This window comes from Cyanistes caeruleus, chromosome 1, assembly GCF_971803275.1.
Source record: "Cyanistes caeruleus chromosome 1, bCyaCae1.hap1.1, whole genome shotgun sequence".
Lineage (NCBI taxonomy): Eukaryota > Metazoa > Chordata > Aves > Passeriformes > Paridae > Cyanistes > Cyanistes caeruleus.
This window is the reverse complement of record NC_141701.1, coordinates 139,210,923-139,228,315: the sequence shown is the minus strand read 5'-3', so window position 1 is coordinate 139,228,315 and position 17,393 is coordinate 139,210,923. Positions and strand designations below refer to the sequence as shown.

Here is a 17,393-nt window from a genome sequence, read left to right as displayed (position 1 = left end):
TTCCTTTGACATCAGAGGAGCACAAGATTTGCCATGCCAAATTGAACTAGTAGTTCATCAGTCTGGTGTCATCCCTTTATCAGTAGCCAGTAATTGATGTTTAAACTAAAATAAAAATAAAAAAAAAATATTTTCAAGGCTGTTAACATCTAATCCTTCATTTTCTAAGAGTCTTATAACCTAAAGTTAATGTTTTGATTTCCTGTGAATCATTGTTTTTCTGAATTGTTTTCAGGGACCAGGAACTATGTAGAAAATTGTTTGGTTGTGACTTTAATCCATTGAACCTTTAGTGGAAACAAGTTAGTGGAAAATCAAATTGTGCCTGAACCTTGTAGTAAAGGTGATCTAGTGGTGTGTAATTGAAAACCAGCCTTTCCAGGACTGGACTGTTCCCTTCTGCAATCACAGCAGCTTCACAGACCTGTGAAGTTTGAACCCAGTTTTTGGGGAAGGGTCAGTTTTCTAATAGACTATTTTTTCTGAATTAATCAGTGCCACTAATTTAAAACTGCAGTGTTCATAATCTTTTGCATGCAAGTTTTCTTGCAGTGTCGTACAACAGAGAGGTATTTCCTATTGGGAGAGATAGGTACAGTTGCTTGTTTCAGAATAGCTAACATTTTTAAGACTCAGTCATTTTTATGCAGTGGAATCCCTGTCTTTTTTGGCATTGGTAATGACAAAAAAGCAGGGTTTTTTTTTCTTTTCCTGAGAATGTTTGTGTGGTGTTACATGATTCTTCCTCTCTTGAATATTGGCCTAAAAGTGAGGATTGATCCTAAGAACAATCTGGCTGGAGAACACTGGAGGTCTGTACCTTCCCACACCAGTCCTGCCCATGGAAACAAGCCCAGCAGAGTGCTTTATGCAGCTCTGCTTCCCTTGAGTGCTCTCCCCAGAGCAAGAAGCCATTTTATGAGCTCTCTGAATCAGCTGATGTCTTCTGATATACCCCTCAATGGATTTAACAATGTAACTTTAAGTTCTCAGTACTTTTAGTGAGGAGAGGACAGCCTGTTTTCACGAATGCAGTAGGTCTTCCTGCTGCTTTTGCTCTTGGATGGGTTTGAGTTGTCTTCCTTCCTAAGTTAGACTATTCAAAAGTAACAATCTCAAAGTCAGGAAAATGCCTGATGTTTTAGTAATTGCTTAAAGTTAGAACAAAGATTTTAAGATTGTTTTGTTCTAAATACCATTAATGTAATTTCAGGAAAGGTATTTAAGACAATTTCCTTACTCTTTCATAACTGACAAGCAAGAGCTGGCTGTCAGAGCCTTGCTGTGAGAGTGGGAATAAAATACCAATTTTGGGATGTGATTTAAATTATGTAAAATAATGTTTGCTTACTGCAATAAAGTTACATGAATATTTTCATGTTTTTGATGATTCTCATTTTGATGTACTTTTCTAAGTGGTTATTGCTGTTACAGATTTTCTTATAATTTTTCATTTGGTAATATTTCACTGAAAATTTCTGATGTAGAAAAGATAAAATTTTCTGTATTCAGGTTTTTGGTCTGGAAGAGATGGGATATTTTATTTATACAAAGTGGGTCTTTTAAGAATTAGGTGGCTGTAATAAACCCTTTATTTATATATTTTAACATTTCCAGGGTGCAAGTTATTCAGAATAACAACTGTTATACCCATTTGCTTGGCTCTAAAATTAAAAATTCAAGTTGTCTTCTGACATACCATTCTTGTATATCTTGCACTGTGCTCCTGAGTTTTGCAATACACAAATATATAGCTGCTGCCTATATAAATTATTCTTATTCAACAAACAGCTTAGTACAAAGTCCTCTTTCATCTCCTTCTTCTAGTTGCTGATATTTTTTTTATAAACGTGGTGGGTTTTGTTGCTAACGGTGACTAAACAGAAGTTACTTATTGGGGGGTTACACAGATTAACAATCACTTGCACTGAATCTGCTTTTCATCCTGAAGGATCCCCCAGAACTTTGTAAAATTTGATGGTTCCTACACAACAGGAAATACTCTGTTCTCTACATAAATAATTGCTGTCTTAAGGGTAGAATTAGGAGGAAGCACTACTGACAAAAATTTAGCTAGAGCTGTAGAGTGTGTGTCTCAGTGAAATGAAAATAACCCTTTACAATCAGAATGTAGTTCCTTGGCTAGGAATCTCATCAAAATGTGGTGCTCTTCTGCAAGAGTTGACAGATCTGAGCACTTTCTTGAAATCCAAAGCCTGCATACAGTGGAGAAATTTTTGTTTTTAGTCATTCTCCAGGCATTCATTGTACTATTGGTCTGAATCCCACAGTATCAAATTGCTCATGAGTCATTCATAAGGTAATACTGGGTTTGGAACATACGGTGAGAGTGTTCAACAGATTTTGTAGGCCATCCTTTAAAGAGAAAGCAATAGTAAAATCACGAGGATGGAGCCAGAAAGAGTTCCATGACAATGCAGTGTCAGTACGGGAGCCAACTTATCCTAGCAAACATATTAACCGAACTTCAGGGAATTTCAAGATTTGAAAGGACCTGGAGCAGTTTAGTTCTTCATAAATAAATCTGTTATTCATACTAGGTACTTAGGGTTTTTTTGAAGTCCTTTATGCTGGTGGTTTAATTCAGGTACAAACTATTTTCTGGTGTATAATAGGTTTGAAGGTGTATAATACTTTCTGAAATATGCTGCTTGGCATATTTTTCCTTCTAGGATGAAAATCCTCATATACTTGGAGACCAGCCACTTGGTACTGGAGCTCTGGAGTTCTTTTTCTGCATAGACAGATGGGAAACCTTTCTTGCCCTATAGCTTATGGTCCTCAGGCTGTGTTTCTTTAGATTGGTAATTTGACCAGGAAATTTGAGCATTTGAGCATTGTCCTAAGATGAGAAACATTTGAAAGGGAGAATGTTTTACCTTGCTTAGTACAGTGTCCAAAATACTTTATGTTGTTACAGACTATCTCACTGAAGTTGAATTAATATATGCAAAACTGGACTTGTAGTCAGAGTCTTAATTTCATAGTCTAAATAGCACTTTTCTAGCCTGAGGGAAAATTATTTTCTTGAAGAGGTTTGTAGACAGGCTGAGCAATGCCTTAGATTTGTAGATCAGTCAAATATACTGAAGATTACTGGGTTTGAAGTTTCTTTGATGTTTCCTTGTAAGGTTTCTCACAACACTTGTGGAATTAATTCTCCAGGGGTATTTTCTGTCCACTTCAGCTTCTCTGCAGAGCATGGATTGAGCCCAGTGCTGAGGTCTGTCCAACCATCTGCTGGAGGTGAAGCCTTTCACCTGTTTTTAGCTTCATTCACAATTGAAAAGCATAGGCACGTCAGATGGGTTTTCTCCTAAATTGCAAAGCAACTATTAAAATGTCAGTCTTCACCCTTGTCAGATATAAAGCAGGGTAGTGAAAAGTTAAAAGTGTTACTGAATTACTGTAGCCTCTCAAATGGGAAGTTCAATCTGCCGAATGCCATAAGGTTATACCTTTTCACAATCAATTCTTTGGAGACATTATTAACTGCAGAGTTAACAGTCTTGTATAGACATTATATTTGGAAAGAAGTACATTACCAGGCTAAACATTAACCTGTCCATCAAAGGAACTATTTCTGGGCAGAATCAGCTGTTATGCAAACTGCATACATTCATTTCACTTCGATAGTGATGAGATGTTCACCATGCAGTTCATTTTACTTCCAGACACTTTTTCAGCCATCTTCAATGATCTCTTTTGGACCCAGTTTTCCCCTCTTTGGAAACATTACTATATGTATTATCTAGTGCAGTGAGGATTTTAGCTGCCACTTTATACATAGGGTTTTGTTTGTTTATTAATAATTGTGTGCAAAGCTAGTGATGGTAACTGAAACCTTTATAAAAAAAAGGGAAAACTTTATTTTCCCCTAATTATTCATATTTTTTTTCCATATCTATAGTGAAAGTAAAGTGTGGAAATAATTGATATGTCCATAGAAGGAGTTTAAGTTATGGAAATAGAAGTTTTGTGATGCATTACTCTGGTGCATCATAGTTTTAGAATAATTTTCAGTGCTGTCAGATTAATGGTTGATTAAGCTAGTGTGTTTCTTCTCATGAGATGTGACAATTTTACAAATTGTTTTAGTAAGATCATACCATCTTTTAACTAGTACTCTCACAAATTTACCTGATGAAGTCTGCCACTGAACAGACTAATGCTGAGTCTTGATATAGTCCCTATCATATGGCTCTTGTTTAAGGGTTTTAACAAAAGTGTTAAAACTTACTTGAATTTGTTGATAATAGAATTTGGAATTTTTTTTTCTCCACATTTTGCATGTGTCCACTTCCCAACATCACTTGAACAATTTCTCATTTCATGGCCACCAGACTGATAAGGAAAAGCGGTGGCCTCTGTTAGTCCTTGTGGAGTACATTCTTTGCTTCTACCAAACAAGGAGACATAAGTGGAGATACTGTGTTCTGGGAGAGGTGCTTTTGAACAGATCTTTAGCCAGGACTTGAGACTATGGGCACAGACAGAAACGTGGGAGGTTCCCTCTGAACATCAGGAAACACTTTTGCAGTGTAAGGGTGACCATGTTCTGGCACAGAGTGCTGAGGGAGGTGGTGCAGAAACAATACTCAGAAGCAATTTGTTTGGAGTCCTGGGCACATGGCTGTAGGTGTCTGTTTGAATGGAAGGGGTTGGAACAGAAGAGACGTCTCTTCCAAACCTCAGCCTTTCTGTGACCCTGTGGTCTTGCAGTAGGCCACAGAAATAGCCGGTGTGCATCACTTTTCAGACCTCTGCACAGGAACATGGGCACAAAGTGAGACGTAGTTAATTTGATTATCTGCGTTGTGTCACTCCTGTCAGTAGCACTGCAGTTTGACATAACATTTTATCATCTGTGATGTAATATTTTTCAAGGCAATCTCTGCACGCTGTCATTATTTAGTTTTGGGGTTTTTTTCTCCCTTTTGTCCAGGTAAATATCAGCTGTCTCCAACAGTGAACATGCCCCAGGATGACACTGTCATTATTGAAGATGACAGGCTGTCGGTCCTTCCTCCTCATCTCTCTGACCAGTCATCATCCAGCTCCCATGATGATGTCGGGTTTGGCACTGTTGATACTGGTGGATGGGCTAAAGCTGCAATTAATGAGTCAACAGACTGGTAAGAGCATGGTTTAGTGGAACCAAAAAAAGAGAGAGCTGTAGTTGCATATTTTCCTTTAGTTGCATTTTTGGCTGCTGTTAATTTTAATTATTTTTTATCACATTTGAATTTTACTATTTTCAAACTGGTAATTGTCCCTGTTTCAGGGAGGAAGTCTGTACAGATATTTCTGGTTGCAGTTTTGGGCTGTGTTAAAGCATATTTGTGGAAATGTTACTTAGACAGTACATAGCTGTGTTATTTTGATGATCTCACTTTAATTTAATTGCTAACTGACCTAGCTTTTGTAAAAAAATAAACTTACCAAAATTTAAACAGTTGAGTTTATGACAGATGAAAGACTGATTGGAAATTGTAATTTATAAACCTCACTGTAAATATTTCAAAGTTTATAAAACAGATTTTATTTTCATATTCCACTCTATATCTAAGAGCATCTCAGTACATCTGTATACCTCCTTCCTTTTCCTAATTATGTGTTAATCTTTTAAATCTACTTAGAGGTCAAAGCTGTTTGTTTTTTCTCTGTGTTAATCCTTGTGCAAAAAGGGCTAGTTAAGATTTCTTCATTATGTGTGAAGAACTACTGTTCATATTGTTAGATGATATGCAAAGACAAAATACTGTAATAGCTCTACATTTGAATATATGGAAAGTAACATTTCCACGTTTAAAACTAGGGAAAGTAACTTTATATGTTTAATCCATAGTAAAAATAACTTTAGTGAGTCTTAGGTTGACTCTCCAATTACTTTAACACATTTTAACATAAGAGCCTTAATGAGAAATGTATTGAGCTCCATTATTGACTTGCTTAAGTTCCTGGCAAAGAAATACTGTTTATTGCTTAGTTAGTACAATTAATACAGATCTAAGATTTAATTTACAAGTCCTGTAATTATCTATAGTAATAGCAAAATAAAAGCCCACCTCTGTACGCTGCTACTTCTTGAAGCTAGATAATTACCACAAATAGTGTGAAGTACATGAATTTTCTTATTTTTCTTGTCTCTTGAGCCTGTTATGAATGTGTCAGCAATATCTTAATAAAACAGCAATAGCACCTGCCAGCTGATATGCACCTGTCAGCTTCTTCTCTGCTTTAAACTAGTTTATTTCATCTTATATCCAGGAATTGAATGCTGTATTTTAAGCTCCATTTTAATGACCATATGAAAATGTAATTTTTTCATTCTCATTTACTTTTTTTTTGATGTTGCAGTTCCTTCTTATAGACAAGTGATACCCGTAATCTGGGTCCATGAAATGTCCACTTGTCTTTTGTAAAAGCTTTTAGAGCTGAGAATCTGAGACATTTAAATAGCATGGTACTCAAGCCTGCACATAATGGCTTATTTCTGAGGGAGTATTTTTAGCAGAATGTGAGCAAAATCCTGTGAAATAAGTTAAAGTCCATTTGAACACTGCAGATGCTTTTCATTGACTTCTGCAGTGTGACTTACTATTCATACACTTCTTTGTAAATGAAATTACAGTAAAAACAGGGATTAGATATTGTAGAATTTATCACACTCAAAAAAATTTTAAGTGTGTGTATGAGAAACTGTAAAGATCTTCAGAAACAATGGCACTTGAAAGAGTTAGATCAGTGTCATGCTTAGTAATAGTATCTAATGTATTCTATTTGTAAAAAAAAAAAAGTAAATAGCAATAGAATTAGATTGTTGCTATAATTTCCTGTTGCTAATGGATGAAGGAAGACTTGTAAAACGAAGGTGCATTGTATGATTTTGCTGGAAGGCACAAAGGGTAAAACTAAGAATATGGATGAAGGGTTATCCAAACAAGAATGGCAGCTGTTCTGAATCACAGAAGAAAATGTAAGCTTTTTCAGCCTCACAATATCTCCCTAATCCTTGATGAAAATGTTATGAAAACAAAGGGCCAATAAGACAGGATTAATAAATGGAATTTTAATAACATTGAGGGTCAGAAGACGGTTACATTCTTTTAAGGATCAGCTGTCATTCCAGAAATCTTATTTGTTAAGTATTCTAGAATATAGTAAATTGCATTTGGCATTGCTTAATGTCTTGCACTAAATTCACCTCTGTCTTTTATTGATGTAGTTAAAAAGTATTAAAATATGGCATTTTTAGGGGCATTAATTCCTGCTCTGTGCTCACTGGCTTTTGAAGTTGTGGCTCTTCATGAGGACTTTTGAATACTTTTAGACCATGTAGGCACATTCAGACTCCTTTGATTCACTCCTTCCTTAATTACTGAAACACACTCTTGGATCATTAATAATAGAAGTAAAACAGGACATGAAAATTCAGAACTCTGCATAAAGCTCAAATAAATGCACTAAGTAGCACCTTTAGGGTGCAGGATACTGTGCAAACATGTAATAATAATTCCCTTCATTAGTATGTGGGGAAGGGAGGTGAGACAAGGGCAGATCAGAAAAGCAGAATGTCTCTAAAGGTGGTGTCAGTGGAAGTGCTGGGTTCCAGCCTCCCAAATTCCCAGTTGCTGATGCCATGTCCAGACCCTACTGCTCTCTCTGGGACCTGTGGTGTCCTTTTCAAGTTGCATTTGACACTCTAGTTTTAGTCTGTTCTTAGGACTTGAAGTTCAATATATTAAGTGTGTGCTGTGTTTACTTGGAAATGATATTCTGCTCTACTAGAAGTTTTATATAAGTGGATCAAAGCCAGCCTGTATGAAAAAAGAAGCATACAGCCAAAACAAATAATTTTGTAAGTTCACCTCTTTTGAAGAAAGTGTCACAGGATACATTTTGTTCAGCAAGATGAAGCCAGTCATTTTAACAAACGTGAGCCAGTGCTAACAGATGTTGCTGGAAAAAAATTCTCACTTAGCAAAATCACATTTTTCTGGCCTTTAGAGACAGGGCTGACTAGCAGGGAGCCAGAAACTTCTGTGTGGCCTTGGGAAAATCAATTATGATCTGATTATGAAAGGTGTTGAAACCCTGTAAGTTCAGTTTGAGTCACTTTGGAGGACGTTTTCAGATTTAGGTGCGTCTTAGTCAGCTACGTGTTGCACTGCCATAAATGCTAGAAGTGTATATTGGCCTTGTCTGTTTTATCTTTCTATCATGTGGAGATAATTTTTTCCCTATTTTGTGGGAGTGAATGTTAGGACTAAATAGTTATTTTTGAGTTTGGTCTCTGATTCATCAGAGCTTTTAAGCATATGCTTGAGAACATTGCTAAATTGCGCAGACATCTCTGAAATAGTTGCAGTAATTAAATGTAAAACATTATGAGCCTGAGCCAGAAACATTAAAGTCAAAAGGCACTTGACATTGGCTTTATTCACATAAGTTCTGATCCTGCTCACACTGAAGTATTATATGCTTTTCACAGGCACATATCTTATTATTTGTAAATGTGCTGTTACTAGACTGAATTTCTTTTTGGCTGCCTGGTAATGAGGACAGTGATTTTAGTCCTTTATAGTACTTTATGCCTTTGGACACTTTACCTCTTTTTCACTGTTTTCCCTGATACCCAGGTGTTTCTTGATCAAAGATACTTCTGTAAATTAGAGTACATGGCATACATAAACATGTACATGTTACAGAATTTAAACGTGTAAGTTGCTTTTTGCAGAAATTCACTATTTTCCTGTTTCTCACTAGGAATGAGAGGTGTATTATACTTAGACCTTAGAGTAAAAATGATTCCTTAGTAGCATGGTACTAAACTAAACACAATATCTTGAGTGGCATTTAGAGATCCATTTAGAGATTTCAGTAAAAAAATATTTAACTTTTTTTTTATCTTGAAGTACAATAATAGTCAAAGAGGGGATTTTGAGAGATCATTTATATATAGGATATCTATAGATAGCAATGGTCCAAAATACTGTTTTTTTCAGTATTTCATGCTTTTGATTTCTTTTTGTGCCAGCTGAAGTAGAGGTCTATATACTGTCCTCTTTTCTAGGAGCCAGAAGGTTTTTCTGTGAATTTCCTTTCATATTGTTTACTAGCAGCACACAATCTCACCTTTTGAAAAAATGTTTTTAGCTTGCAAACCAAATTTTGCTTGCATTCTTGCACTCGTGATTCTGCCAGTGTTTGAGCACCATTAATATATCTATCTTCATCATGTTTCTGAGTGGCTGAAAACTTGACTCACTGAGCTGAGGTCACTTTAGAAACCTGCAGAAGAAACAAGAACCAAATACAGTTCCCCCATTTCTGATTTGCTTGTGGATCCATTGTGGCAAATACTTGCTCTGTGAGGAAGCAATGAGTAAAAATATGGTTGTTTGTCATAACCAGGCTAAAAGCAGGAGAAGCTGTGAAAAATCTACAAGAAATTTCACATATGGAGAGAAATTTTAATGCAAAGTTTTTAGATTAGGAAGTTTAAAGCTCTGCGGGCTTCCGGCAGGACAGTTTCTATTTATGCTTTACTAAAACCATTTTCTGATAGAGACAGACCAGATAACTTTCTATCAACAGAATAAATTTGTTTCTCAGGAAGAAAAAAGAACTGTTTTATTGTCCCACAAATTATTCCTGTGTTGGACTTTATGTTCTTATAGGAACATAAAGTGCACCAGTTGTGTATATTTTTCATTAAAACTTTGAGTGAAATTCTTGGTACTTTTTAACTAGAATTTCTTAATGCAGTAAGACAAATCCATTGTGTGTGTAACTGAATACTTGGAGTGGTGTATTTAAAACTTAATTGTTGGTAGAAGTCACGTGCTAAATAAATGATTTTCTCTGAAGAGTGAAAGGTTGCGTGATCTTGATAAATGTTCCCATGATTTTTTTCCCTTCCTACAGCACTCTTAGTCCAGATGTTGATCCAGTACTTGCCTTCCAGCGAGAGGGTTTTGGACGCCAGAGCATGTCAGAAAAGCGTACAAAGCAATTTTCAGATGCCAGTCAGTTGGAGTTTGTTAAAACACGAAAATCCAAAAGCATGGATCTAGGTAGTGAGTGATGTTTTTTCAATTTTTTTTTATTTGAACCTGATTTTCCTGTTGTAAGTATATAGATTTTATAATTCCAAACAGATTGTGCATGTGCAGTAGTACTGCACATAATGTCTCCTTGTGGGTAGTAAAGTACTAACTTGAATGGCCAAGTGGCCTGGGTGTTCTTTGTTGTTTGTAAATGTCCATACATTCAAATATCATAGCCCTCTGGATATATGGTTATACCCAAATGCAGTAAACAGTATTTTTTAAAATGGAGGTGAAAAATGCATTTACCAATCCATATAGAATAATTGTGTAAAACTGTACCCCGCGTGGTTCTGGGTAGCCGGGTTTATTCTCAGTCCATCATTATAATGCAGTTAGCCTTAAAGGTCTTTTGTAGCCTCTCATTTTGTAGATGAATTCAGAATTAAAAATTGGGACCTAGTCTGACATCTGTTTGAGACGCAAGTTTTAATATTTATATCAGAAGCGCTATAAAGCAGCAGCGGCTAAGACAGGCAATCACAGTGATCATTTTAACTGATAATCCAGCTGAGAATAAGTAATTGCTAACAAGCCCATCAATTTTTCTGCCATTGAATTCAGATTCTGAAGTGCAGACTCTAGTAACCTCAAACAGTGAGTTTTGATGGTTTAAACACAAAGAATTCCCTACGCAGAATAATAAAATATAATGCAATTCCCTCCTTTACATGTGAATGTCTTGCCTACAACCCCTAATTCACAAACTTCCTCAGGCTGCAGTCAGGTTGGAGGTCTTGACTTGTCTCGACTAGTTGCCGTGTGCTAACGTGTCAATAACATACTGTACCTGCCTGTGATGTGAACATGACTGACACTGCATGAAGGTTACTAGTCTGCTGCCACTTCTACCCAGAATGTTTGCTTAATCTTGCAGTTTATTTGCATGAAGTAGGACATTTCTAAGGTCCCCTAACTTGAGAAGAAAATATGCAAACCAGAAGGAATTTTGAGTGCATGTGGGGCATGGGCACTAACTGGGCTAACCGTTATGCATTTACCTTTTAACAGTAGCTGACGAGACTAAGCTCAGTACAATGGATGACCAGAAAACAGGTAAGAATTGACAGTAAGGCTGTTGCTATAGAAACCTTGGTCAAAGCAGCTTACCACAATTACAGAACTGCCAGTCAAATTGCATGAAAACATGAATATTCCAGTATTTGCATGGCTGCCTTCTATTGTGAATAATCAAGTCCTACAGAAAAATAAATTTTTTCTATAAAGATAAGTATCTAGGGTAGTATATTCAGCCAGGTCACGCATGTGATTGTAGGCAGACACCTGTTTCTACACCTTAAACTCATAAATATTCAGTTGTTTGGGATTTTTTGTCCTTTCAAAAAAAAATCTTGGAAAATCTCCTCCTAGCTTCAAACTGTATTGCACAGAGAGATGATTTAGAAGAGTTGAGTGTTTGGCTATTACAGTGCTAACACAGTGCTTGAAAATAATTATTTTAATTAGAAAACTGCTGCCTTTGCCTTAAGTGGTCATCAGGTACATGTTGTGCATTGAGTTGAAGATTATTTGTGCAAGTTGATTTGCTTTTGGAGCTGAAACTTGAGCATTTTAACTGAGCAAAAGAATATGTAAATAGAATATTTTCCAGATACCATTCATTGTAATGTTTCACAAAATGATAATGAGAAATGGCTTTCACGGCATATTTTTTATCAGTAATTAAAATAATGCACCAACTGCAATTACGAACCTTTATAATTTATTAATATAAGTTAGCTTTTGACCTATGGAATGTTTTTGTAATTACGCTAGATCCAGAGGACACCATAACATTACTTAGCTCTAATTAGGAACAATTCACCTTTTTAACCTGAAAATATTATTTATTTTAGCTTGATTTGAGGAATAGTGCATTCCATACAGAATTTACATTTAGTAATTCAGAACTGCATCTCTGATTAACTGGACTGTATAACATGAATAGGAATACTGAAAAGCTGTAAGTAATCAAGTGATAAAATTATAATTTTTATTTGAACAGATAAGCCTTCTAGCTTTTAAAACATTGCAGAATATGGCCACAGACTTGCAACTTTGCAAAAAAAGAATGAGTAAACAAAATCATAATATATGAATGTTTTTGGGTTATTAAAGCCATCAGAATGTGAATGTATGAATTGTGTTAATGGTTGTGGTAATAATAAGTGCTTAGGAACTGCCTTCACTTCTGAGCATTATTCACATAAAAACAAGTTAAAGATCAAACTCAAAATCGTTCTGAATTATTTTTCATTTTCTTATTAACCTGTGTAGTTGAATGGAATGTGGCTAGAATGGTGTAAAACCTGTGGTTTTTAGTAAAATACAATCCTTAGGTTTTAAAAGTGCATAGTGGTTTTGGTGGTATCAGTAGAGGGTGGTATGAATTGAGTGTAGTTTTCCTCTATGTGTAACACCTGGATTAAATTCCAAAAAAAGAGACAAATTGGACAACTTGGGTGAAAGAGCATGACCATGCCATCTGGACTAGGCAGTTACATATTTTGTGCACAGTAAATGTGCCGGAAAAATTTTTCAATGGCTGGAAAAAAGGAAAACACCTTTTGCTGTACTTTTATTTTATTTATCTTGCGTGCTTTTAACCAGGTTTTGTATATAAACACTGGATATCTCCCATTACTGAAGATGGATGTTGCTGTTAAACAAACCACTTACTGTAGTTTGGCTTAAAAATTGTCTGGTTCTAAGAAAAAAAAAAAAAAGGCTCAAATGTGTGGTGAACTATGCTTTAATGGACTCTAGAAGCCAGAAAACTTCAACATGTATTTACTTTAGAAAAGATAAAAACAAACTCTGTTACTGTCACAGTTGGATTTAATAGTATTGGCTGAAAAGGAGAGCACAGAACTCTCCAGCCTTAGATACTGTTATAGTTTTTTAATTATTTTTCTTTCTATAGTTCACTTGAAGTACCTAATCCTTGCAATGTTTACAGTTCATCCTAGAGGTTAGAAGTATGTTCAGTAGCAATTGAGCATGGCTCATTTATAGAGTCCCAGGCATACTATAGCTCTAGGTGGTTATTTTTTCATATGCATGTTATGAAAATGAAAAAAAAAATCAAATAACATTTATTTAAATTATTTATTGACTTATTTTTACACAATGCTTTTTAATTAAGCTTTTATTAAATGGAATCAAAATTAAACTGTTTTTGATGCAGTTTCTTGCTTTATTCTTCCCCTGCCTTCCCCAGATGAAGTGTTAATCTCTTCGTGTCTGAACCGAACTAGAAATGGAAAAATTTATCAAATGTAATGGAGCAGATGTTACTAAGTAAATAGACTTACTGATAATGTCCTTCAAGAAAGTGTTTAGAAAGTAGACTTTACGCCTTCACAAAACTGGTTTAATGAAATCCAGAGAAGTTTTTGCCATCAGTTGCAGGTAGCATTTGAGTTGGCAGCTCATAAAAATAATGTTTCAGAAAGAAAAAAAATGGTCATTTAAAATGATTTAAAAGAATGTGCTGATGAAAAACCTGCTTTATAGACTAAAATTAGCCACTGGACAAAACATCATATATCCCTTGACACCATGCGCTTTGCCTTTGCAAATCGCCCAAGCGGGTTGGTGTCACCGTATAAATAATTACCTTAGGGTGAGATAAGGGGAGGCACAGCGAGCTGTTAAACAGCGTCAGCACAAGGGAGAAACAAAGGATTGGGATAGGGAGCAGCACTCAGGCTTCATGTGATGTCTGTATATTCAGTGTCTCCTAGGTGTCCGTACTGTGGGAGAGGCACCTGCACAGTCGCGCACGAACAAGGGATGGTACATGGCTGGGAGGCAAGGCTTGGTCCTGGTCCCCAAGGGCTGGCCAGCTGGGGACACGGACTGGAGGTGCATGAGCAGTGGGCAGGGGCTGTGCTGGGCAGGGAGAGGCACTGCCAAGCTGTGAGGACAATGCAAGGTGCCAGTCACGGCAGGAGGAATGCTGGAATGCAGAGGGATGAATCTACCTCAAAGGATATTTGTTAAGAAAATCGTTGGAAAGGGAGATTTTGATAAACTTCAAATTTTAAAAATGATAAAAGAATCCCTTTCATCCTCAGTCATATAAATATGCTTTAGGTAGATGTGTCTTTTCCTCTGCTTTTTTCTACTTTAAATTCTGGTGTCAAAATAGAAGTAGAACTCATTCTGAGCAGATAACGCTTCTGATGATTACCACCAGTGATGTAAAGGCTGGAGGAAAATGCTGACATTTTTGTATTTAGAAAACAGCGTTTTGATGTGACTCATAAATTTTAAACAGAATCCATTTTAAAGAAAGTTTGCTGGTTTTTACCAGATTATGGGTAAACAACTCACTTTCTGATTGGTGAATTCTAGTAATAAATTCTTAACACACAATTTACAGGGACACCTAACTGTATATTTTGATAATAGTAGATTTACTGTGAAGTAGCCATAGAAGATAGTGAAGGTATTAAAATATACATAGCTCTATGATCACACTGATAAATTTGCTTGTGAAAGGAAATTTCCCCATTTCAGATTCTGCAACTGTTCACTTTTGTGTTCATGGCCACCCAAGTTCAATAAATATTCTTATAATTTATGTAATCCACTAAAAGTTTTACGGTACTCAACATCAGGTCATATCCCAGATGGGATATCCTTTGGGAAAACACAGCTTACATAAATACAGTTCTCACAAAGGTCTGTATTGGGTGTCAGGAAATGGAACTTTTTTTAATGTCTTTATTGAACACAAATGGGCACATAAATGCCTTCTTTATAATTACTGTTTACAAAAAGAGCCACTCAGTAATTAGGAAAAGATATACGAGCATTTAATTTGAAAGGTTGCAAAACAGAATGTGGAATAAGGAAGTTTACAGTAAGTTGCTATGTAAGAGGAAACCCTTTCCTTTTGTATATGAAATTGGATCTGTCAAACAGCTGGTTCATATATGATTGTCCCATTTCCTCTTTTTTCTCCAAGATGTAGCATTCATTATTTTTTCCGTCTCAAAGACAATTTAAAATAAAATACAATCTTGAAAAGTACAAAGCAAAATCAAATCTCATTTCTTGTGTACTGCAGGCATTAGTGGAGGAATAGCAGATTTGACCATGGGCTAGAAAGTGGACTGTTTTATAGGGCACTGTCTGAATTGGAGTGCTTTTACTTGTCAGAATGTTCTGTAAAACACTCGCCTTAGACTTGCCATTTTCAGAAGTTTGGTGATTCCAGACTGCAGCATGTTTGCACAGCTGGGAAGCCACCAATCCTCCCTGGTCCCAGCTGGCCCTGTGCCCTACCCCCAGCCATCCTCAGAACCCTCAGCCCTCTAATAAGTACAGGCTGTATGTGAGAGGGTGGCTCCTTCTAGGAGGTGGGAATTCATTAAGATAAAATTTCTCATTTGTTGGGGTGCATTTATTTCTGACCAAGCAAGCAGGACTGCAGAGTGCTGGGGGAACCAAACTGCAGGAGTTGTGTAGACCTGGGAGGGTATGAATTTTTTGTTTCTGTTTACAAGTTAATCTTATCAGTAGGGTAGCTGAAGGGAAATACTTTGACAGCTGCTGTTTGAATTTATTTGATCTGAGGGATTTCAGTTTAATGCAATTGCTCAGACTTTTAATAGCTGAATAGAAAGTTATAGCATTCACTGCCTTGCTTCATCTCATACCAAGGTAACAAATGGTGGGGAGAAACTTTGCCATGCTGCTATTCAGCATCTCTTCTGTGGGGCCAAACAGCCTCCTTTCCTCCCCAGCTAATACTGAATAGTTTTAGTAGTGCAGTGGAAATTTTCCCCACTTTAAGGTAATTTCACATACCTTTCGTAAAGAGCAGTGACAGATGCTGTTTCCCTTCTGTCTCCTGATATCTACCAGAATAGGAATCATCTTCAGAACTTTGTATTACTCTGAGATAAACACTCAAAAGAGGTAGTTTTCCTTTATTACACCTTTATTCACACCTATGCTTACTAGTGTACTGTTCCTAGTTTTGGAATTCCTGGGGATTCAAGCCTTGGTTCTGGCTCTCAGTGGTGGCTGGCTGTGAAATTTATTTCTGCCAGATGAGGATACTGATGTCAACTGGGTATCCACCTACCACCTGGGACTGTTGTGGTGCTACAGCAATTCTCTTTTGTGCTCCCTTTGGGTAGAGAAAAAAAGCAAATTTCATATTATAGGTGAGGGCTCTGGTATCATAATTTCAAGAAATGTAGCCATGATGATGTCCCACCTCATCTTGCTTTGCAGTCCCAAGTTTTGTGGAAAATTCTTGCGCTTTTGAACAAAATCACTTCAACAAAATGTGGTGGTTTTTTTCTTTCCCCTGAAAGCTTCTTCCCAGTTTTAACTTTAGTATGAGATCTAATTGTGCAGTTGTGAGGTGATTTGCAGTGTGAGTGGTTGTCTGAGAACAAAGGCTGTACACAAACCTGAGAAGTAAAGTCCGGATGGAGAGAGGCTTTTGCAGAACAATGCCTGAGGCTTCCTTGGCACATCTGTGGACATGCTGCAGTGATGAAAGCTGCTTGCAGCCCCAGCTGTGGTAGTGCTGCCCAAACAGTCACTCCTCATGACTGCCAGGAGTGTGTTTATTTTCCTGTGGGATAACTGCTATTGCCCATTTTATTGGGTCCTTTCCACAGATTATTGTTAAGCGATTTCACAAATTCCGAGCAAGTCAGCTGATACTTCTCAGAAGCATTTAATTATGAAATTGTTAGTAATTTGATGAAAGTCTTTGCAACTCAGACAAACAGCATGTTCCTTGAAGCAAGAGGTCAGGCTACTTTGCAAGACTTAACACTGAACACAGTAGGATTTATGCCCATAAGCTGCTCTCTGTTCATCAGTTGCTAGTACAGAGGAAATTTTCTGCTCAAACCAAAAATAGGCAATTGTTTTGTTAGGTGCTGTTAGATATGTGTCTGAGCTGGTTGTATGAGCTAAGTTTTTAAAGCCCCATGATGTCTTTTTAATTTAAATTGTGTAAAATAATAGTAATGGATGTTGGTCTCTCTTCACTGGTTTGAAAAGCCAGACATTGCTAACATTGTCGGTTTCGTTGACTGTGACTTGACATACTCATTTGCTTCTGAGACCAACAAATCTGTGGAGAATTCCCTGCAGATTATTGAGAGATGATGTGAATAATGTTAAATGTGTCCCCAAAGACTTTCAGGATGGATATGCATAATCAAGCATGATGTTCTCAATATTAATTCTAATTACTTTTTTTCCCCTCTTTAAATCACTAAG

The 17,393-nt window shown here is 36.6% G+C and overlaps 1 protein-coding gene across 29 annotated transcripts in view; it reads left to right on the top strand.

The window, feature by feature from the left end:
- The window catches only part of PARD3 (par-3 family cell polarity regulator), a 487,559-nt gene that overhangs the window by 325,128 nt on the left and 145,038 nt on the right, over positions 1 to 17,393 (top strand). For 11 of the 29 annotated variants that reach the window (XM_086863435.1, XM_086863382.1, XM_086863480.1 and 8 more), the window contains 3 exons: positions 4,967 to 5,156; positions 9,952 to 10,103; positions 11,145 to 11,189. In XM_086863435.1, the coding sequence (XP_086719561.1) occupies positions 4,967 to 5,156; positions 9,952 to 10,103; positions 11,145 to 11,189 (387 nt within the window). The remainder of the gene's footprint in view (positions 1 to 4,966; positions 5,157 to 9,951; positions 10,104 to 11,144; positions 11,190 to 17,393) is intronic. The other 18 variants (XM_086863442.1, XM_086863388.1, XM_086863522.1 and 15 more) reach the window with 3 other exon arrangements.